Below are 13858 nucleotides of genomic sequence, written 5' to 3' on the forward strand. Positions count from 1 at the left end.
CTGGAGGGCATAAAAAAGTGTGTGATATTATTAAAGGTGCTACTTTGCTTCTTGTACATCATACATTTGTACATCATTCTGGAATGGTGATATTCACCTTTGCCTGAGTATTGATTTTTAACCATTAACCCTTTGGTATTTGACCAAAATAAATGGTTGGTACATTCTAGATATGTCTAGGAGTAGAATTTTACCAGATATTGCCAAATTACTCTCCTAGCTGGCTTTACCAATATATACTGCTCAAAATTTATGAGTTTCCATTTCTTCTTCTCATCAGCACTTGGTATTGCATGGATTTTTATCTTTTACTAACTTTATGGGTGTGTAATAGCATCTTATTTTGGTTTAAAATTTTTATTTCTTTAATTTCTAATAAGTTAAACATTTTGTTTGTTTGTTTTATATAATGGCCATTGCAGTAGAAATTGTCTTTTGCCCATATTTTTCTTTTAGGCTGCATTTTTTTCTTACTGATTTGTGGGAGTCCTTTATAGAGACTGTATGTTATTCTGTCAAATTCTTATAAATATCTCCTCCTAAACTATCCCCTCTTTTTGCTTTGCTTATAGTGTGTTTTGATGTAGAGAGTTTATTTGTTTGTTTGCTTGCTTTTGATGCTTAATGACCAGGGCTGGCTTAAGAAAACATAAGACACATATATTTTGAGTAGACAAGATCCTATATAAGCATTTAGAGGCTTTGACAATTTTAGAAATGTGGAAGGTTATAAGACCACTGATGGCTTTCAGAAAATCCAGGAGTTTCGGGACGCCACTGCTATACACTTGCCAACACCATGCTTCTATCTGCAACTGCTGGTGGAAAGTAACAATTGCCTTTACCTATTCTTTCAGCACTCATAAGACAGCCTTTAATAGACTATAAACAGGTATCTTTGCAGGCAAGAGAGCATGGAAAACGTAGTTTCCAGGATTTTAGTCTCCACACTTAAGGGGAATGCTTGAAGGGCAGGAATACAACAAACTATTGAGAGATTTTTGCTTGTATATCTTGTTTTAAGAAGCCCCGGTGGTGCAATTTTTAAGTGCTTTGCTGCTAGCTATTTCAGTGGTTTGAACCCACCTGCGGCTCCACAGAAGAAAAGACCTGGTGATCTGCTCCTGTAAAGATTACAGCCTAGAAAACCTTATGGGGCAGTTCTACTCTGTCATATAGGGTCAGTATGAGTTGGAATCGACTTGAGGGCACCCAACAACAACATTTTGTTTTAGAAATCTTTCTCCACCTTAAAGACTTAAATATTCTAGGCCACTTTTTTTTTTTCCTAAACATTTTAGTTTTCATATTCACAAATAGGTCCTCAATCTGCCAGAAATTAATTTTTAAGTAATGTGTAAGCTAACTATGTTATATACAATGAACAAAGTTAGAGTTAATAGTCATATGATTGTCTTTCATGGTTAACATCATCAACATACTGGTAACTAAAGTGTTTAGAATAATTTATTATACATTTATAAGGCTAATAGATGAGAAAAGGCTTCACAAATAACCTAATGTCCATCTTTAATTTGAATATGAAGTTTGAAATGGCTATGTTCTATGTGGATTATTGAATCATTTCAAACAACGTAAACGGAAGGCTAAGGGAGTACAAATATGTTTGAACTTTTCTCTCAAGATAATGGACATTTCTCCCGTGAGTTGATAGTGAATTTAGTGTGCAGAGGAGATAACGAGGTATTCTCCAGAGGTATTGCCTAATGGCTGGGCATCATGGCTATTTACTAGACCTACTTTTGACAAGACAATGCTATAGTCCATCAAAAGGGTGCAATTTATCTCTGTAATGAATGATTGTTAAAAGTACCCAAATTCTTTTCTGCTAAAAGAAAGTAGGGTAACTACAAATATATAGAGCTAAAAAAAATCTGCAATGAAACATACCTTTAAGAAATAGAGTTTATAGACTTCATGAACAACAAGGAAGATACTAGGCCTTAGTCATTCCCTGGTAGTAAATTTGACCAATAAGAAAGCATTCAGATTCTAAAGCATAAGATAAAATAAGTTTCTTTTGGAAGAATTGCATTATTATTATTTTTTGTATTTATATAACAATAAAAAAGACATTAAAACCGTGGAATTTTAAATATAAAATATTCTTAACTTAAATTGGGAGGGAGTATAGTATAGTGGTTAAGAGCATGAACTCTAAGAGACAGAGACCCTCAGTTCAAATTCCATATCTGCACTTATTAGCTATGTGACCTTGGGCAAGTGATGTAACTTCTCCATGCTTCATTTTTTTCTCTTCTTTTCAGTGGGGATATTAATAGTACCTTCCATAGGTTATGCCTTAAACCTAGTAGATAGTAGATAAATGTTAGCTATTGTTATTTTAACTCTTACATTTAAAGTTATAATACTCTTAAAGGTCTCTGTTTGCATTTTTAATAAAATAAAAATCCCTTTCTATAGCCCACCTAGTGCCTGCCTAGAATCCAAATTTATCTTTAATTTTGTCCCATTCTTCTTGCTCATTCAGCTCCAGGCATACAAGTCAAGTTCAGGCCTCTCTCGGGCCTTTTACTTACTGATCTCTCTGCTTAGAGCCCTCTACCCTTGGATCTTGATGTGGATGCCCCTTCTGACCATTCACATATCAAGTCAGATGACACCTCTGAGACTGTGTCCCTGAACAAACTAGCTAACTTGCCCCACCTCCTGTACTATCTAGCCTATTTCCCTGTTTTAATTAATTCTAAATGCAATTATCTCATCTTTTGCTCATAATTTTATTTTCTATCTTTCCCCACTGAAAAGTTAGCTAGTTCCATGTGAGCAGGAGCTCTGTCTTAGGTACTGTTCTCTTCATCCCCAAAACGTATAAAGTTCCAGTGGGGAAAGATAAAATATAAACTTATTACCAAATAAATATTTTAACAATAAATAAGTTAACTACTGTAGAGGAGCAAGAGGGAAGATATGACAGAAGATCAAACAAAAAATAGTGTTTATACAAATTAGCCTTTAGTGAGAGGGAAAGAGTGAAAAAACACCACATTCTTGACGACACATTCCTGATATGTGCGTTGAGGAGCTGAGCGAGTCTTATCAGCGTATCCCATCTGGTTTTGTTGAGTTCTATTGCAGGGTTATACAGAGCAAAGTGATATTTTAGGGAGGATACTGTATTGAGATATTAACTGATTATTTCTTCTTCCAACTTTAGAAGAAAGAAATGGTAATTTCCTCTCCTCTTTCTCCCCTCCACCCTGTAGGAAAGACAGCTATGCCCCTATGAAGTCCTTGTCACAGGAGAATTAATGACTAATTTTGTTATCCATCCCCATTTCCTTCGAGTCAATTCCGACTCATAGCAACCCTATAGGACAGAGTAGAACTGCTCCATAGGGTTCCCAAGGAGTGGCTGCTGGATTCAAACTGCAGACCTTTTTGGTTAACAGCCGTAGCTCTTAACCACTGCACCCTAAAAACATCCCTCATCTTTATGTGGGATGAGATTCAGATTTATCAAGGACAAGAGTAATCAATAACCATTGTTTTAAGAACAGTAGAGTAGCTTACTCAAGAAGGGAGCTGGGTTCTAGAGATAGAAAGGATGGAAGAGCAGTGGCATTCCCTAATAGTAGTCAAGGTCTGACCACATTTGTCATGGAGGTTTTATATTCAACCAGCCTAACTGTCCACACTTCAACTGAATATTTAGACTACAGTTGACTGAGAAACTTATTTGGGAGAAGGGTGTACCCCTAAAAGACTAAATGAGATTTTCTTGGCAACCGTAAAGGCTGAAGACTGAAAAGATTTAATTTGCTTTAGAAAAAATAATGGGACATTTCTTGCATTCAAGCGTGGTCAGAAAATTTTCATGCCAGGTATGCATATACTTTTTTTGTTGAGGAAGGTGAAAGAAGCCCATTGTCTGCTTAGTATAGCAGAGCTAAAAATAATAATGGGTGAACTAAATGCTTTTCCTTTTTAAGCACCTACAAATTTCTGGGATCCAGGGCACCACTAATCATACAATCATGTATTAATACAGTATCCTTAAAGTTAATTTTTTTCATAGTATTTCTAACAGTTGTGCATTGTAACAGACACTGTACATTGTCTTCTTAGTATCTCTTCTTCTCTTCTTCCTCAGTAACAAAACTATGATGTCATTCCCAGAAGTAAGGTAACCATATCAGACAGTATGTCGTGATAGCATAAGACTAAGCCAATCACTTAGTCCTCCAAACTCTTAATTTTCCAGCTTGCCTTTCTGGAAAATTAAGGCATACTCATATGGCACAGTTCGGGACAAAGAGATATAGGAGATAGCGGATGGGGGGCTAGGGGAAGATTTTGCATTCCTGATAAAATTGACATATATGGTTAATTTTACCCATTCTCCCCTTCTTCTTGCCTTGAACATGCTCAGAGTTGCAGTAGCCATCTTGTGATCTTGTCACAACAAGCATAAAAACAAAAAGTGAACATCCTAGAGATGCCATAGCAGAAAGCTAGGGGTAGGATCCTTGTTGACTTTGTTGAGCAGTTGAATCAAGACCTACCTACCACTCTCTGTAGACTTCTTATGTGATAAAAAATAAACCCTGACTGTTTAAGACATTGTTAGGTTTTCCATTATTTGAAGTCAAAAGCAACATCTTGGCCACTGTTTCTACTACTCTATTTACAAGTCTTAGTGATTATGTAATGAATGAGCCAATAACATAGCTGAGATAAAATGCACCTTAGGGGCCTATGCTATCATATTTCTTCACTTTTATCTCAGCCAAATGCAATTCTTTCTACCAAAAACTGAAAATATACACTAGTAAGTTGATAATGGGAAGGTAGTGACTATCCTTAGACAGGTGAGTGCCCTTAGTAAGGTGGTCAGAAGAGACCTGTTTGTGCTGAGACTAGAAGTGAGAAGAAGTCAGACATGAAGAGCTAATTTGAATCAGATTATTTGCTGTATTTTCCCTGAATGTGGTTTGTTCTTCCTAATTTTTGTGCTTTTCTCTTCCTATTTTCTTTGCCTGGAATACTCCTCACCATTTCTGTTAGCCCCAACCCTACCTTTACTTCCACCTCCTTCATGAATCCTTATTTGACCGCCCACCATCCAAATGACCTCTCTTCTGTCCCTAATTCTCTCAGTGTTAATACTGGGACCTCCTCTGCATCATTCAGGGCTCTTACAGTGAGATATTTCAGAAACACCGATGGAATAATTGTAAGGAGGAACATTCCACAGAATGGGCAGGGTGGAGCTGACCTTAAGAATGACTGGATATAGGGATGCAAACACAAAAACATGTTATTTTCCATTTTTCCTCATGTTTGGACACCTTAAGCACATTCTCTCACATTGATTAATTATTACCTTTAAGAATTTTATGAATATTTAATATAGTGGCCTAGTAGAACCTTCTTCTTGTATCACAAAAGCATTTTATAAAATCAGTATTCAAACCACGTGGTAATTTACCAAGAATGTGTAAAAATAGCTTAAAAAAGCAATTAAACTAAAATGGACTAAAAACATTATGAAGAGAAATAGCCCCCTCAAGAACTATGCACAATATGTTTACAAACAAGTAAAACCACAATACAATGTAACTGTTAAATTAATTGTAGATTTAAACTACTGCAAAAGAAACTGGCTCAGGGAATCACATCACGGTAAACTTCAGTGGACAAATATTTGAGATGGGTCTTGAAGCTCAATAGTTCTATTGGTGCCCAAGTTCAGGAAAGCATGGCTGAAAGTGAAAGCAACCTGGGCACACGTTGCTTAAAACCAAGGATTACATTTGAAGGATGGGAACGAACTTCTTTCAAAGCAAAGAAAGCTGTAGTTAACTATTAAGATAACTGCAGAGACGTAGAAGGGTTTTCCATCATAAAAGTCGTAAGTAACACTTAGGACAAAATACAATTAAGAACAGATGTGTTACTACTTTCAGGGGTCTCCCTCATAGTAGGGCTCAGAACACAGCTTTTGGCTCACAAAAATCTTTGGAGCATTTACTGACTTCTAGATATCGAGTCACCTTGGAAGTAAGCTATACACATTTTACTTACAGATATGAAACATTTTAGTTTCAGTTCTAAGACTGAAAAATATATTTAGATGAACATTTTCCCTTTATAAAATGATTGTTTTATACTTTCTTTCTAATTCTATTGCTTCCAATTGTCATAACAAATGACATCCCATAAAGAACAACTAGAGTTATTAAGAAAAAAAGGGTCACTTCAAATATTTGTTTTCTAAGGGTTTTTTTTTTTTTTTGACATCTTTTAGCTCACATCAATGACAACAAAATTAATGATTTTACTCAGTCCAGACTCCTGATCACAGCATGAACTTTTAAATCCAGGTATGCCCTTTGATTCCCAGTATTTTTATATCAATAATCTCAAATTACATGATGTTATGTATCAGATGAAGAAATTTAGGTTTCCTTTAAGAAAGGCAAAAACATTTTAGACAAAAAAAAAATACTAAATTATGTAAAACAAAGAAAAGTTATATGTTATGACGAAACACTGAGCCATTCATTGCAATATAGCTTTAAAAATGGTGTAGCCATTGCATCCCTGTTCGAAAACAGAGGAAAAGAAAGAGGATTCAGAATCAAAAATGTTTGCCGTTCTGAGCTGATCACTCCGATTATATTTGAGCAATAGTCCTCAATACCATTAATTTTAATCCATCACAGAAATACCGAAAAACATTATTTGCTTGGATTTTCATTCACCTTTGGGAGAACTTTAGCAGAAATCACCCTGTCCACAATAGTTCTGAAGATTTAAAGATGTGTATTCAGCATTCATTGTTAATTTATGTTGAGTTAATGGTAAGAATGCAACAATTCTAGCACAGGTAGAAAAAAAAAACCTTGAAATAAGCATGTAGCAGGGGTAATCTCTCATTATTTTGAACCAGGGTATTTTAATAGGATGAGTCATTATACTCCCTTATCTCTGATTTCTCACAGCATTAAGAAAGAATATTTTCACAAGGTATAATTTGATTCAAATTCCCTTTAGGCTCTCATGTGATTATCTTTGATGCTGTAACCCTTTTAATTTCTGCATTTTCATAACAGTTTCTATTCACCTGACTTCCTGAGAAAATTTATAGGGGACAGTTGACTTTCTCAAATTTTCTAGTAATAAAGATTTCTGAATATTGCTACTTAATTTCTTTTGTTATATGAAGTGAGTATTCTGAACTTCAGTTTGATTTGATAGACTGTAAATTTATTAAACACACAGCCAATAACCACCAGTTTACATTCATTTTATTTTTTTAGTACAGTGTCCTACACACAGAAACTTAATAACTGTATTATTTAAATAGATTTTATTGTCCACTGATGTAATTAATCTGTTTCTTGTTTTATGCAACAACTAAAATACATTCATTTAACTCATATAATAATTTATTAAACTCATCTATCCATGGCTCGCTCATATTATTTGGGTTTCTACTTATTTAACTGTTGCTGAATTCAGTACAATAAATCTTTACTGTTTTTTTAATAAGACAATTTAACAAAAGACAAAATGAACTAAAAGTTTTATCTACCCTTTAATGTAAAATCACCTGAACCACCTAGTGACCATTAATGATTGACAAACAATAATCATTCTACAGGTATTTTGTAATTCATATAGAAAGTTAAACACCGGATTTCTATTCATTAAAAAGCTTAGATCTATTTACATCTATTAAAATATTGTAAAGAGAGAATCACACTATTAAAAAATAAAAATCTCAGCCCAAATCACTAATTACTTAACCTCTCTGAAACTTCAACTGTAAAATGAAAACAGTTAGAATACCTATAACTTACAGGGTTTTTGCTAGGGTCAAATAAAATTATACATGTAGATGGGATTTCTAAACTGCAAATCGTTACTCAAATGTTGGATATTACTTCACCTGGTTCATCATGATTATTAAATAAACATTCAGTGTTTGATCACGTTATTCTTCCAAAATACTTACTGGTATAGACAAGTTGAAAGCCTTCATCTGTCCCTTCAGCATCAGAATTAAATTCTAGCCAGAGCTGATTGGAAGTACTACTAAGTGTCAGTCCTCGCATTGATGCACCAGTAAAAGCACCCAGCAGATGAGTCGTTTTATCTTTTCCATCATAAATCTGCAAATACATTTACAATGAAAATGTAAGTGTGTCAAAAATAACCACTTTAAAGCATGTACACATATCTATGGAGAAAAGGAAATTATTGTTAAAGTATTATTCTCTTCTTAAATCAGCTCACTAAATATTTCCAAGGACAATTAAATATATTAGGTTCTAGAAATATCAGATTGAGAAAGTCAGAATTCACATGAACAATTTTAAAATTCCAAGCTCAGTCAACTCTATGTAATACGAAGACCTATTTTATATAACATTTGTTATTATTAAAATAATACTTTTATGGTAGATAATTAAAAATTGAGAATACCTACAAAAAAATTGATCTCCAGGATTGTTTGTGTGTGTATGTGGTTTGTTTTTCTGCAGATATCTCAAGGGAAACAAACACTTGTTTTTCCAAAAACATGATAAATATACTTCTTTATCGTGCAATTTCTATACATTATCCATGTTCTTTAACTTGCTTCATTTTCAACATTTTAAAAACATTAAAAGAGTTACTAAGTGCTTTCAGAAACTAATTTAACAAGGCAAACACATACAGAGACAAAATTAATAAGCTTCCCACATATCCCTCCATCATTCTCATCCTTCTCTAGCTATAACTTCTATTCAAACTCATGCAATATAAAACAGTATACACAAACATGTTTACAAAAACTGTAATCATACGGTAAACACTACCCTCTAACTGAGTTTTCTTTTATCAATACATTATAGACATCTCTTCAGGTCAGTAGATAAGGATTCTTCTTTAGGAGAGTTCTGTAATGTTTTGTACAATGACACTACCACAACTTGCTCTACCATGTCCATGTTCATGAGCTCAAGTTTTTTTTGCCACTACAGGTAACCTGACTCTAAGAGTAGAAAAATTATGTTGCCCAAAACCAAAACCCAATACAGTGCACTTTCCATTGCAGCGATGTTCCGCTAAAAGTGATACTCATTGCATGTCAGTTACCTAAGAGATGATACTTAAATGGTAAACAACAGAACTTTTTATTATTACTATATTTACTAATCTGTGTGATGTATTGTCTCTGTGCTAATTTTGTTGAGTTTAGTTTGAGAATATCTATTTAGAAGGTTTTTCTACAATTTGTACTAAAAACTTTGTGTAGTTTTTTTTTTTTCAGATATCTTTATCAGGTTTTAGTAGTAAAGCTATGCTAACTTAATAACGTGAAATGGAAAATTTTGACTATATTTTTAACTTGTAGATTACTTGAATAAAATGATGAGTCTTTTTCTATCTGGAGACTCAAGATTTTCTTCAACTCAAGGAAATGTTCTTGAGTCTGGTTATTTAGTTACTCCTTGTCTATTTTTCCACTTGGAATGACTATTATTTGCAATTCTGGCTCTAACACTGCATTGAATTCTCTTACATGTTTGTCTTAGGGAGTCTGTCTCTGCATATGTCCTCTGTATTTTGAAAAAAGTTCTTCCACTTGATCTTCCATATTAGCAATTAGGATTTCAGTAGCGACTAACTTCTTTTCAGGTCTTACTAAAATCTTAAATTTTACAATCATGGGTTAAGTTCTAGGAAGTCTTGCGTGTGTGTGTGTGTGTGTGTGTGTGTGTGTGTGTGTACTCTAATTACATTACCTTGAGATTTTTTATAACTTTAAAATTATCATCAAATTTATTTTTTAACCCTTCCATAATTTAAATTCAGCTCATATCATCCATGTTTGCTATTTAACTTGGCATTTCTCTGTCTGGTTACTGAATTCCCTTAAGTACATTTTTATTTATCTTTAGCAAGTCATTGGTTTATGTTTTATTATTACCTATACAGCTAATCAGGTTGTTAAGCCCCCCAAAACAGTGGCAAACATGAAATGCCCAGAAAGTTCAGCTTTTGTGAGCCAGCAAGGAACTGGCAAAGAGTTACCCTTTTGCTGAATTATGGGGAGAAAGCTTCTCTTCTTCCTGTTCTTCTTAAGTAAAAGTAGTGTCACTTTCTCTATGCCTCAGACATACAAGTATAATTTTCCTGTAAATTCTTAGGATCAGCAGATTTAGGCATTCCTTTCTAAGACCACAAAAACAAACAGCCCCTATTTAAAGAACTTTACAGATTTCAGCTGGTTGAACCCCTTCAGGGAGTATATCAATTCTGAGTCCTCACCTTATGCCTAAAGACAGGTACTCCCTTCTGTGGCTTGTGGCTCTAAATCCAGTGCTGCATAGCCTAGTGGCTTGCAGGGCTTTTTTCTTCACTGCATAGTCTCCATAAGCTCCCTCCCCCATTCTTTAATGTGCACAATAGACAAAAATCTTATCTGAATGCTATAAAGACAACAGACAAAGATCTTACAATGCATGCTATACAAATGCAGCTTTTTTTTTTTCAGTTACCTCTTCTAACTACCCTATACTTCTACATAGAAATTCTGACGTCTCCAGTGACAAGTACCCTCTGTTCTCTCCCTTGGTGATTGGGGGAACTTAGAGCCTCATATGCACCCCCTAGACTACACCAGTTTATTTACTTGTTATTGTATTACCACAGAGAGGGAGGTGAAAATCAGAGGGGAAAAAAAAAGGAAGTGAGAATCCTGAGCTTAAGCCAACATGGTCATTGAATTTTTAATAGCAAACATTACTATATTCTCTCTTCTTTTTAAAAGGTCAGTCTGCCAATAATTTTTTAAGTCTATGTTGACTATTTAAAGAGTATTTGCATACTAGACAGAGGGCTGTTTGGGAAAATTCACTTAAATAATGTGGGACTAGTTTGAACCCCCCTGGAGGAATCTACTTATTGTAAAAATAAGTGTCTACTTTAGTTATTAGCAAGAATGTATCTGTCTTCAATAAAAATGAACCACATCTTGAGGTTTGTGAGCTCAGGTCTATTTTTTTGTTTGATTATGTAAGACTCAACTTTCATTTCTTAAGAATAGTAGTCATCAGGGATAATCCAGAGGTAAGGAAACATTGATTTGGGGGAAACACAATCTTTTCCTCTGTCGTTTCAGGTGTACAATAGTCTCAGAAGACTGACTCTGAATACATTTATTTTATGACTCGAAATATTAAATAGTTTATTAATTCTGTGTCTGTTGTTCTTAGTTGCCATTGAGCTGATTCCGATTCACAGCAACCCCATGTGTACAGAGTAGAACTGTTCCTCAGAGTTTTCAACACCATGACCTTTCAGAAGCAGAATGCCAAGCCTGTCTTCTGGAACACCTCTGGGTGGATTTAAACCACCAGTCTTTCAGTTAGTAGTCCAGGGCTTAAACGTTTGCACTACCCAGGGACCCCAATTCTGTGGTCATAGCTGCACATTCATAAACAAATCATTTACCCAGCACATGCAGTGGATCTTAATGTAAGGTTAATACTGTGAAAGTAGACTCAAAGAAGCGTTGTCTTCTTTTTTATCCCACTTACTTCTCACCAATATACGAGTAAATTGCTATCAAAAATATACTTAATTGTTTCTTGGATTAAATAAGTTCTGTTTTCATGTATGGATTCATGCTAAGAACTTTGAGTCTATCAAAAACAGTCAAATAAAGGTGAAATATGAACTCTCCAGCTAATTGTTGCATATAAGGAAATTGTAAAAAATGCATTTATAGAATTTGTTTTTGGTTTTTTAAAAAAAAGTATCTTTTTTTCTCAAAATTTTAATGTTAATGGAAAACAACAGCTTCATGATAAGTAGCCGAAACCATTATCTTAATCTCGCCACATAAATCGTCCCTATATATAACAATGTAAAAAGTAACAAAGTAATTCCACACACTCTTATTTCCAGGCACTGTAGTAGGTGCTGAGGATACAAAAATACCAAGATATCACTCTTGAATACAAGGTGATAAAAAAATTGAACCTAATTTTGTCTGTCATAAAAGAGACTTATTTATATTGAATCTTTCTATTTTTAAAGCTAGAAGCATATAATTTTCTTATTCAAAAGAAACTTTCCTTAAGAAATGTCTTTTTAAAAATGAGTAATAATCTAAAGAAGAAGAAAAAAAGAGTCAATATTTTCCAAAAAAGAAATATTTTATGCCCAGCTGAGAGGATCTAATTGAGTATCAAAACCTACTAACAATTGATTTAACAATATAGACTCAAAAGTCAGGAAAAAAAATTGTACTGTATCACTTAGCAATTATACAGAAGGGCTACTGTAATATTAAAAAATGAAACTTGATCTTTCAACTATGAAATTTTGGTAGCATATATAATGTTTTTATATCAAAATGAAAAGCTACTGTAAATTAAGAAGGCATTAAAAAGTAAAGAGTTTTAAAACAGGACTAATGAGGCAGTCCAGGGACAAGGGCTAGAAGGCAGAAGGGGACAGGGAAGCTGGTGATAGGGAACCCAAGGTTCAGTGAGGACAGTGTTGATGCGTAGTGAGGTTGTTAACCATTGTCATAGGGCAACATGTGTACTGTTTAATGAGAAACTATTTTTTTCTGTAAACCTTCATCTAAAGTGAGAATAGCAGCACAACTGGAAGAGCGTAGTTGATGTCACTGAACTGTGCCTGTAGAAATTTTTGAAATGGTGTATCTTTGGCTATGTATATTTTCACTAAAAAAGGTCAAGAAGAGAGAGGGTTGCCATGTCGTGGGGTTGTTAACCAATGTCATAAAACAATATGTGTACTACTGTTTAATGAGAAACTATTTGTTCTGTAAACCTTCACCTGAAGTACAATTAAAAAAAGAGTTTTATAATAATGATCAAGTCAATGCTGTTTAACTTCTAAATAAAATTCTTCAAATGTATTCAAATCTACTTATGGAAGCATAAAGACAATAAGGAAGGATAAAACAGTTTAACTTAAGACAAATTATTTTTAAAGTGGACTTGAAAGCAACGTACAAATAAGAAAACAAAACAAACATCAAAATGGACCTTTCACTCAAAAGCAATGATATAATGTAGAGATGTTAAATTGGTTCTGGTCAGAATCACAAAGAACTTTCACCTGAGACTGTTTCTCATATTTTTATTATAAAAATCAGAATCTTTTATAAAATATGGGCCTATTTTCCTTTTTAAAAAGTATATCATTAGTAATTATTATTATTATTTTCATCACGTCTTAATCACTATCCATTTTTTCCATAAATTTAGAAAGCTAAGAAAGAACAAGATAACTGCATAATATAATTGTTAACCAGAAGAGAAAGGGCTCCATGTTCCTCATAGAATAATTCTATTACTTAGGGCTTAATTCAGGTAACAAAGACTTTAATGTCAAATGTAGAATTTTAAGTTGACTTAAGAATCATGAGAAGCGTCGAGAGCTTCTATGATGTTAATTAGTACCTTTGATGAAACAGTAATTTGTTAAACAGGTTATAACTCATTTGGTTACTTTCCAGAAAAAACTAGAAGTTAACATTGCCGTGTTTCAATTATCAAACCATTTGTAATGGATCAGGATGTGAAATTAGTTATGATTACAGGCCCTCCTAGATACCTCAGATCAAATCCTATTATGATGAACTGCTTATCAACACTCAAAACCGTATTGTTGTGACTGAGATAATAAATGCATGATTAAAAGGTATATTCTCAGTAATTTCTCTAAGAAATTAACAAGCAAGTTGTTAATGGAACCCAAGAGAAGAAGATAAATAAAAAAGTAAAACCAAAAGAGAGAAGTTGCACATATGTCTAATTATACAAACATCCAAATTATC

General features: G+C 33.8%; 1 protein-coding gene across 2 annotated transcripts in view; it reads right to left on the minus strand.

Annotated features, from left to right (window-relative positions):
• The window catches only part of CSMD3 (CUB and Sushi multiple domains 3), a 1379111-nt gene that overhangs the window by 334758 nt on the left and 1030495 nt on the right, over positions 1-13858 (minus strand). For both annotated transcript variants that reach the window (XM_004372959.1, XM_004372958.1), the window contains one exon: positions 8006-8162. In XM_004372959.1, the coding sequence (XP_004373016.1) occupies positions 8006-8162 (157 nt within the window). The remainder of the gene's footprint in view (positions 1-8005; positions 8163-13858) is intronic.

Source organism: Trichechus manatus, unplaced genomic scaffold (genome assembly GCF_000243295.1).
Source record: "Trichechus manatus latirostris isolate Lorelei unplaced genomic scaffold, TriManLat1.0 scaffold00022, whole genome shotgun sequence".
Taxonomy (NCBI): domain Eukaryota; kingdom Metazoa; phylum Chordata; class Mammalia; order Sirenia; family Trichechidae; genus Trichechus; species Trichechus manatus.